The following is a 9,953-nucleotide window of genomic DNA, read 5'->3' as shown; positions in this document are numbered from 1 at the left end:
GTTTCCCTGAATGAAGGTCACCTCTGGTCACAGGTTTCACTGTGTCCTTTGGGGCTGCCTGTGTTCCTCCTGGACGGTTCATCCGAGACGTGTGCTGCAATTAAGGGGCCACGAGGCGGGCGTGGGGGCTGTGGACGCTCCTGCAGAGAAACGGTCTTCGCACCAGCACAGCAGGGACCTCGTGCAGCCCTGTCACCGGGCTTGGGAGGCTGTGTCCGGAGGAGGGGCCCCAGGGTCCAGCGGCAGAGACCAGGCCTCTTCCCGAGGCACCTCAGTCAAAACACTAGTTCTAATTCTGGCTCGTCAGAGTGGACAGCTGCCTGCTCAGAGGCACTCAAAGCCCCCCTTTCTCCCTCTTCCTCGACGGGATGGGGCGCCTTGTTTGGCCACCCGGGCACCCGCTGCTCTCTGGTCCAGCTGGAGGAAAGGGGTCTGGCTCCTCTGGGGGCTGGAAGAAACAAGAGACAGGACACATGTCAGGGAGGCTTCTCTGGAGAGGAAGGGGCTGGAGGAATGGAGTGGGGCGGTCAGGGAGAGGGAGAGGATGCCGCTGCCCTGAGGGGAGCGACTCAGACACCCTCGGAGGGGCGGACACGGGCTGAGCGGGACAGCAAGGCCAGCTCTGCTGGTCCTCTCATCTCATGTGGGTAGGAAGCCGTGGTCCGGCCTTGGCACGTGGCCCTGGTCTGAAGCCACAGTGATGACACCACGGCTGAGCACGACTGGTCTCACGTCCGTGAATGCGACCCACGTGTCACGGAAGCCCGGGCGTTTCTGGGCCAGCCTTCAGGGTAAGCCCAGCTCATACTCTGCACCAGCGGAAAAGGACAAGAAACGTGACAGGGCCGTGCTCTCCCGCTGCTTCCTGCCGAGGCCACGGCAGCGGGGAAGCGGAGGGCATGCACGCCTCTGCGGCGGGGCAGGTGGCATGGGAGGGGTCCTCCGCGCTCCTTCCCGCTCAAGACAGGCAAGCGCCCTCAAGCCCCCTCTCTCACTGACCCCTAAATCCCGGCCCTGGATTTGGAACAGCCCTCTGGACACGCCTTGGGCTTCCAACAGCACGTGGGCAGCTCGAGTGCGGGGGCTCTGCTGGCCCCCCCGGGGCAGACGGGACCCTCACCGGACGGTGCCAGCCGAGGAAATACTCACCGTGTCGGGGCCAGGCGAGCTATGACCACAGAATGAAAGCTAAGGAGAAAAATAAGAACAAAAATAGAAACTGAAAAGGGACGGGGAGGGCAGAGAATGGAGGGAAAGAGAGAGAAAAAGAGTTTGTAGAGCTCTGGCAGGAACGGACGTATCACAGACAGAACAGGACGCGCCTCCACTGGGCACGGAGCAGAGCCTGGGTGCGCTGGCAGGAGCCCCGAGCCCCGTGCTGCCCCCGCACCCCGCACACGCGCCTCTGCCCGCTGCCTCTGCTCCCTCCTCCGTGGAGCTGAGGCTCAGGACCTCGCTGGCGGACAACGAGGATGGGGTCTTGTGGAAAGACATTCCGAGGGCCCAGCAAACCCAGCGCCCTGACAAGACGTCGGTCCCGGCCCCACGGTTAGTGGTAAAGAGCCAGCAGCCTGCACAGATGCCACACCGAAGCCTCTCGCGGGGCTGGAAGGGGGCGGGGGGGCAGCCGACTCAGACACGGGAGAAACCGCAGCGGCACAGACACGTGAAAGGAATTCACACCCGGTGTGTAAAATCCAGGTGGTTCATACGCACAAATGCTCTCACGTTAAGATGCAAAGGGAAACAAATGTTTATGTGCGGGGGCGGGGAGACCATCCATGACTCAGTGAGGCTGGGCCCCGAGCACAGCGCCCTGCCCCTCCAGGCCTGGTGGAAGCTTCCCCATGTGTTAGCGTCCACAGGACAGCAAATCATATTTGCAGGAACACCTCCGTTTCCCCCCTGCACGGTTCCAGGGGCCGTCCATGGGGTGCTCACGGGCACAGCAGGTGTGCACAGTTACTATGACGACCTCTGGGCAGATGACAGTTTAGGGCCCAGGGAAGGGGCAGGTGTCGCTGAGGAGCAGGGGTGGGTGTGGTGGGCGGCCACTGGGACGGGCCATTCTCCTGAGGGCTGGGGCTCGCGGCCTCTGCTGCCTCTTCCTTGGACAGAGGCTGAGGACCGGCCCACCCGCGGGGCTCCCGTGCAAGCAGCACTCTCCTGCTCTTTCCGGAAGACACAAGGCAGGGAAGGGGCTCCAACTGGCCACTTCGCTTGGCGCTCAGTGGGGAGCTGGTCATTTGGTGAGATCCACCCCACAGGCAGGACTGACCCCAAGAACCGAACATCAGTGTGACCACGGAGATACGAAAACATCCCTAAATCACAGAGAGAGAACGGCCCCCCAACTAAGCAAACCACACAGGAAGAGGCAGGGTTCCCTCTGGCACACTTGGGCACCTCGATTTGGGGAGCGCCAAAATGGGCTGAGAGGACAGAGCATCTGTGACTCCACGCCTGGCAGGGCTGGGGGTCCAGGAAGAGAGCCAGCTGGTGCGCCCTGGGCCCCGAGCTGACTGCATGCCAGTACCTGAGTGACCCAACCCTGAAGCAAGTGCATTAAGGACCAGAAACCAGAGACTGGAGTTGGACAGACAGCCTGCTTTCAAGAGGAAAATCGGGTCTTCCAGGAGCTTGACTTTTAGACCAACCGCTTGGTGAATGTGGAGGAATCCTTAAGTCGGCATGACCACCAGCACTCCAAGGACCCTAGATTGCTGGCCCAGTTCCCACTGCTATAGCCGGGGAAACTGAGTCCGGGAGAGACACGGCCCTGTGCCCCAGAACGCGCTAACCGGCTCTGCTCCAGGAGCAAAACAGACCCCGAAACCCACATGCATGTTACCTTTTCCTCCAGTTCCTTTATCTGCCTCTTCTGACCTTCTATTCTTTCTTCTAACTCTTTAATTCTCTGCAAGATTAAAGGAGGAAAATCTTCACCCATCAGAATATTCGGGAACCAAGGTGTTCGCTCATTCATGTGGTGGACAAGCAGCAGAGCCGCTGCCACACTGCACCACAAGTGACCGGGGCTCGGCTCTAGCTGTCCCCCGGCCTCTGCCTCCCTCGTCACGTGGCCTCGGTTTCCCTGCTGGACACAGCCGTCCTCAGTCGGCTACTCTGCTCCGCCTCCCCTACAACTTCTCATCATAAACCGTGCGCTGCAAACCCCAGGGATCAATCCACACCCTCCCAGAGGCCACCAGCAGCGCGAAGAGCCACCGAGCGTCACGACACCAGCCCCAGGGAGGACCCCCTTGTGAAGGTGACGCCGTGCCTGGACCTCTAGTGTTCACGCTGGTAGACCAGGCCCATGAGATGAAAATTTGCGCATCCACGCTGGACCTGGATGCCTGGACCCTGGAAGCAGCTGAGCTCTGCACAGCCTGTCTGATGGGAAGGACGGGTCCACAGGTACGGTCCTCACACTGACCACCCTGAATCTGGCAGCAGGTGTCCTGGCAGCTGACTGATGCTCTGGTCAGACGTTACCCAGACATTCACAGGAAAGCCTGGGTTACTAATTTATCTGACTTTGCAAGTTGAACACAGAACACACCCGTAAAGGCCCCACGGGCACACACAGGGAGCAGAGGCTGTCCGGTGTGCCAGGGTCCCTCACCTACTGTTAGAAATGGACTGGCCGGTCAAGAGAAGGCCAGGGGCTGCTCCCCAGTCCACAAGCTTCCCAGACCACAGCTTTACCATGTACTTAACGTTGAAGGAAGAGGCATTTTAGAGACCTTGCGGTTAGGGGACCCAAGAGCGGGGATGCGCCACCCAGAGCCTGGTCTGACGTGTAGTGTGGCACAATGGCCTGCATGTGAGGGCGTGGCCACTGGAGATGTGGCTGCCACAGGAGGTTGTGGCTGTGGAACTCCGCGCATGAAGCGCCCAGCCCCCTCTTCATCCCCCCCGCTGACGCCCCTGCTGACCTCCCCCAGGCGCCCAGGACCCTCTTCACCCCCCTGCTGACCCCCCAGGCACTCAGCCCCCTTCCCGCAGGATCTGGGCGTCCCGCTCCCGCAGCTCACTCATGACCTGGCGTTTCCACTGCTCCACGGCCGCCTTGAGCTTCTCACGCTCCTCCTCTGACAGGATCTCGGCCACTTTGGCCCCGGCCTCCTGCTGCAGGGCGTCGTACAGCATGGCTTCCAGCTCCAGAATGTGCTGGGGGCAGGAGGGGAGATGTTAGTCTGGCGGGCTGGTCAAGGGGAGCCCGTGATCCCTCGGGGGACAGCGTCTCCAGGCCACCCCGCAGAGGGGGCTGTTTCCTCTCCGACCTGCTTACGTGACCTGTAGAGTGGAAACCCAGTCCTGGAGTCATTATGATGAGAACATTCCCTTCCAAATGATTTTTGGCGTGTGCAATGAAACCTCTGAGGTAGATTCATGCTAACATTTGGGAAAACGGGTAAGCAAATGTTCGATACCAGAGTAGGGGGACAGCCCACAGGGAGCCGGAGGAAAGGACAGCAGAGAGAAGGCCTCTTCCTCGGCTCATGGCCTTCCTCAAACCCTGGGTTTATGAGCCCCAAAGAAGGAAGAGGGTCACAGGTGTTTATCTGATGTAAGGACAGAAGTGGGGCAGGTCCTTGACTTCCAGCCTCTCCCCAGGGGAGGCCAGGCCACTCTGTGGTCCTCAATGTCACGTATGGTGGGTCAGTCGTGACCCCAAGAAGATACATGCAGGTCCTGATCCCTGAACTTGTGAATGTGGCCTTATTCAGAGCTAGTTCTCTGCAACTGCCATCATGTTAGGACGAAATCATATGGGATGGGGGGGCATCCAACAATCCAATGGCTTGTGTCCTTATGGGGAGAGGGGATTTGGAGGCCGTCACAGAAGACGCAGGGGAGAAGCCATGTGAAGAGGGAGGCAGAGGCTAGGGGACACCTAGAGCCCCCAGGAGCTGGAGGAGGCAGGAAGGACCCTCCCCCGCGGCCTCTGAGGGCACGCATCCTGCCACACTTGGATTCAGCCTGGCCCCCTGAGCTCTGGGAGACTGCCCCTCTCTTTCAGGGGCTCCCAGCTGCCTCGGACACAGCCTCACCTCCACTGGCCAAGAGGCCCCGTGTGCCCGCCGCGCTCACCTCCCGGCCTAATCACCTCCACTCTCCAGATGATAGATCCCGAGAAACCTGTACCCCGGTGTCCGGTCTGCACTGCCCAACCTGGGTTAGGACCCCACCCCTGCAGAGCCGCCCAGTGCCCACCCCTTCCCTGAGGCAGCTGCTGTGATTGGCCCCAGGTCACGAGACAAGTGGGCTTGGACAACTTGCACAGGGTCCTGCTGGGGACAGCTGGGGTCCAGGCCCTGCAGGGGGCTCTGGAGTGCAGGCCTCACCCTGTCCCTGAGGGCTTGGAGACAGAGAACCCCCTCATGCCACGGGTCCCCAAACACGTAAGGGCCACGGCGCTCCCCGCAGCCCTCGGGGGAAGGACCTGTTGTCCCATAGACCCCCTGCGAGAACACCCAGGAGAAGTAGGCTGGCCGAGTGGGAGCCGGGCCCTGGGACCCCCCAGGCCGGGGCTGAAGGTGAAGCTGACGTGGGAGAAGGCTGAACAGGGGCCGTGGGCATGTAGGCTGGAGAGCGGCCACTGGCGGGGCCTGGAGACAGGGAGAAAGCGGTGTAGGGCTGGGGTCTCACCCTTCTGCGGCCTTCCAGAAATCCAGCGCACAACCCAGAAACCACCAGGAGCCGACGCACAATGACCCGTTTGCGGCAACTCCGGAGACAAAATGCACACCTTGTTAGAGAGCCCAACGGATTCACCAAGAAGATCTGGAATACTTTTAAAGCTTTTTCCTCCAGAGGTTTTCCTGATACAATCTTTGAAAAAACCAAATTCTTAAACTACAGAAACCCATCCTCCCATCAAAAACATAACCTCTTCAGAAATGAAGGGTCTTTTCCTTTAGGCAAAATGATTATGAACAGTCCTTTCAGCTTTAGTAGACATTTTAGGGAATGAAAAAAACAAATAAACCAAAACGTTAGGACCTCGCATTTTATCGCTCTTGACAGCCACGAAATAACCCGTCCCGGCTGCCAGCACAGCTCACGCTCCACATCAGAAGAGCTCAGGTTCCGCTCAAGCATTTAAAAAGAAAGAAAATGCAGCTGGGGGGCCGCTCAGCGCAAGCATCACGGAGGCTTCGCTCAAAGCTGGGCACTAGAGAGGTGCGGTGATAGTGACCCTCCCCTGCCTGAGCGCCAGCCACGGGCCACCTGCCAGGAGCCGGCAGCTTCCTGAGAGTGGCCACCACGCGGCAGGGACCATCGTTTCCCCCTTAGAAACCCCCGCCGCGGCCTCGTGTCCACAAAGCAGGGAGGGTGTGAAGGCTGGGCAGCGGTCCGCAGCCCCGCAGCCCCCCGAGGGCGCCCCGCTGTCTGGGATGCGGGTGCACGTGTGTGTGGGGAACCCTCCCTCTGATGCCCTGCACACTGACCCTTCTTTTTGGCTCCGATGCCACATGTTCCTGAGCTGTATGCTGAGGAATGCCTGCGGCTGGGGGTGAGCTGCCCCCTCTGTGCATCTGCCTGGTACGCAGAGCATGGGAGGCAGCGGGGGGGGGCTGTCCAGCTGCCCCGTATACTGTGAGCATCCTTCCCACCCTGCACTGTGCGCTGGAAACAGGGATCTGGGCCCATATTTCTGGGAAGGTCCACCGGTGCCCGTTCGGCTCTCCGAGGCCACTGCCCTCAGCCACCTCCTCTGTGGGCTCCCGCAGGTGTCCCCCAGGCCCTGGCTGGTAAGTGGGCCACCGTCACCACCACCGTCACCAGCAGAGGAAGCCCACCGTAAGCTTGGGCAGAGGCTCTGCCCTGCCTCACGGTGCCCGGGTGGGGTTCACGGAAGCTTCACGCTGTCAGCTTCCAGGCTGGGCAGGACCTGCTGGTGCCCCACGCGCCCTGCACACGACTACGTCGCTGTCCTCACGCTCCGCAAGGCGGGAACTCCCACCTCGACTTACCACGTGGGACGTCCCTGGCCTCAGGCGTCCCACTAGCAGCAGGGTCGGTGCCAAACCCCCACCTGCTTTCAGCCAACCCTCGGGCGGCCTCGCCAGGGCCCCCGGACAGCTTTCCTTGAGCTGTGCTGTGACACGCTCTGACTTCGAGGATTGGCGGTCCAGAGGGACACAAACGCAGGCCTGGAAGCACCGCGCTGGGAGGCGGCACGCACGCAGGGTGTGACTGCCGGCCAGGAAGACGTGTGGGCCTCCCACCTCCGGGAGGCCCCCCGTGGTGCACCTCTGCTTATAATCTGAGCGGCAAGGACCCGGTACCCGATCTGGGGTCACCCTCTTGAAACAAATGAGATTTCTCGTTGTCAAACCCATCAGTGGGGACTGTGTCACCATGGTGGAGACGTGTCTACAAGGACTCCCAGATCTCTGTGTTAACCCAGCGTGGGGACACGCCCAGGTCTATCCGCGGGGCAAGTGCTTCCCATGGGCCACACAGGTGTGCAGGCAGATACGACGTACATTTCTCGGAGTAGCAGGTGCACACACGCAGGGAGCCCCAGAGAACGTTTCTTACAAACATTCAACTGTGTTTGATTGATGTGTGTGCGTTATGTGTCAATGAATCCTATTTTCTCAACTCGTTTTAAATATCCATTTGAGTTCTGCATTCACGAGGCAAAGTGTTTGCTGCCGGGGCAGTAAGGCATCCCCAGACCTCACTGACCAGGAGGGTGAAGGGCAGAGACTAACCCTGCGGCGGTCACACTGGACCCAGGCCCTGAGAGACACCACCCGGCATGTGAACAACTTTCCCCGTTTCTACTGCAAGTCTGCACCCCACCCCCACAGGCTCCAGCAGCCACATGTCTCTTACCTTGTGAGCCTGGTCCAAGGACTGCTTCCGGTAGTCCAGCTCCTCATCCAGGTAGCCCTTCTGCTTACTGAACAGCTCCTGGAACACAAGAGGGCCTGCGTCTCGGCCTCGGGCATCCACCTGGTGATGCCGTGCTGTACACACAAGGCAAGACACCCACCAACCTTCTCACTCTCTAGGTCAACCATCTTCCGATGCAGGGCCGCCTCCGTCTCTTCAATCTGCTGGAGCCACTGGACACAAACCGGAAGAGCAGGTGATGGCGACCTTTCAGCTGGCCACACAGGCGCCAAAGCCATCCCACCTTCCCCCAGGCGCCACGGACCGCCTAGGAGTGGGGGCTGGTTGGCACTGTGAGCTCCGTGTGCCCAGTGTCCAGGCACCCCCAAGAGTGTCCAGGAAGTTTGTCTCCCACTTCCCCAGGAAGAGAAGGGTCGTGAGCGGGGGTTTGGCGGGAACAGGTGCACCTGAGTGCTCAGCCGGCAGAAGTCCTCCCCCCGTCCCGTCCCCTGCACCCTTGCTTGCTGGGACTCCCTCTCCTCTTCCACCTGGAGGCCCCAGGGCTGGGTACTGACAGCAGGCCTCCCAGGCAGGCTCTGGCTGTGGGGTGGGGGGCTAAGGACCAGCTGTAGGTGAGGAGCCCAGCTGGGCTGCACAGCCCCCAGAGGAGGGTCCTGGTGGGGTGAACAGAAAGCCAGTGGTATACAGACCCACTCCATTACCTGGCCTTTGGAGGGGGAAACTGAGGCAAGGTCTGCCTTGAGACAAAGTCTGGCCAATCTGTTATCCGCAAACACGGGTGGTGGGTGCTGTTTGACCTCAGTGTGTGCGGGACCTCCCAGGGCTGACAGCATTCATGGACTCTGCACCCCACACCCCGGGAGCCCCTCCTTCAGGGGCAGCATCCTCTCCCAGCTGAGCCCAGCCCTGTCCCAAGAGCGGCCACACAGGTGCTGTTACCTTTTCAGCCAAGGTCAGGACTGTCCTAGCTTGTATGATGACCACTTGCTCCTCGTTGGTCAGATTCTGCGCCCAAAGCAGACATGGGTACAGTCAGGGGCGGGGCTTCCAGAGGCACCAGACTAAAATAATGAGGGTGTGGGAAGGGCCTGGGGGGTGAATGGGGGGCCTGGTGGGGTGAATGGGGGGGCCTGGTGGGCGTGAATGGGGTACCTGGTCAGGGGTGAATGGGGTTGCCTGGTTGGAAGTGAATGGGGGTACCTGGTTGGGGGTGAATGAGTGGTGCCTAGTGAGGGGTGAATGGGGTGCTTGGTGAGGGGGTGAATGGGGGTCCATGAAGTGACACTGATGGAGAGGCGCAGGGGGCTGGGGTCATAGGTAAGGTCACTTTTACTGAAATGGCCTCCTGGGGTCTTGAATCCCAGACCCTGTTGACTCTGATGTGCTCTCTTTTCTGCTCCCTCCCGTCCTCCCAGTACTGGTGACCAGGACATTGTAAGCAGCCAGTAAGGCAGAAGTGGTGGGGTGGGGGAGCGTAAAGCAGCAGCGATACACGTGAACCCACAGTCCCTCGTCCACATCTTTGTGTAAAGCCAGCTTCCCGCATATATAGCCTGCATTATTAATTACTAAAACCTGAGCTTAGGACTGTGGGGTGAGGGCTCCCCATCCCCCGTGTCTTTGCCTTTTCTCTGCATGTTGTATTCATGCCTCTTCCAAGGGACCCACCCGGGTGGTCTTCTGGCTGAGCCCAGCTTTGGGGCCAACGAGCCTCTTCAGAGGTTATGAGCACTTCACGCACTCAGACTCTAACTGCTACCTGCAGCGGCGCCTGGGTGGGAGCTGGGCTGTCACCACTGCAGGACCCAACCTGTGGGGCAGCCAGCGGTGGGCAGGGAGCATGGGAATCAGAGGCCAGAGCAGGGCAGCACCTGCTGGATCACTGAGCTGGAGGACAGCCCCCTAGAGCCCAGAACCTGTCTGCTCAGCACGCCCTCCATCTGGGGGTGTGAGTGCCCGCAAGGACAGCAGAACTTCCTCCCTGGGAAGGGTGGGGGAGGAGAGAAGCGTCCCTGTCAACCAGGGCCCTGCACGTGTCACAGCTGCTGGGAAGAACAACCAGCCGTGAGAGCATG

General features: G+C 60.4%; 1 protein-coding gene across 2 annotated transcripts in view; it reads right to left on the bottom strand.

Moving 5' to 3' along the window:
- Positions 1-344: 344 nt before the first annotated feature.
- The window catches only part of JAKMIP3 (Janus kinase and microtubule interacting protein 3), a 92,934-nt gene continuing 83,325 nt past the window's right edge, over positions 345-9,953 (bottom strand). Inside the window, exons 17-23 of one of the 2 annotated variants that reach the window (XM_034663457.1) lie at positions 8,818-8,883; positions 8,022-8,090; positions 7,858-7,935; positions 3,999-4,176; positions 2,852-2,940; positions 1,150-1,219; positions 345-448 (exon numbers count right to left, since the gene is read on the bottom strand). In XM_034663457.1, the coding sequence (XP_034519348.1) occupies positions 1,169-1,219; positions 2,852-2,940; positions 3,999-4,176; positions 7,858-7,935; positions 8,022-8,090; positions 8,818-8,883 (531 nt within the window). In that variant the 3' untranslated portion in view covers positions 345-448; positions 1,150-1,168. Of the gene's footprint in view, positions 449-1,149; positions 1,220-2,851; positions 2,941-3,998; positions 4,177-7,857; positions 7,936-8,017; positions 8,091-8,817; positions 8,884-9,953 lie in introns of those variants that run through there. The other variant, XR_004626321.1, reaches the window with a different exon arrangement.

This window comes from Ailuropoda melanoleuca, chromosome 6 (genome assembly GCF_002007445.2).
Source record: "Ailuropoda melanoleuca isolate Jingjing chromosome 6, ASM200744v2, whole genome shotgun sequence".
Lineage (NCBI taxonomy): Eukaryota > Metazoa > Chordata > Mammalia > Carnivora > Ursidae > Ailuropoda > Ailuropoda melanoleuca.
The sequence above is the reverse complement of the archived record's forward strand: the minus strand, read 5'-3'. Positions and strand labels throughout refer to the sequence as shown.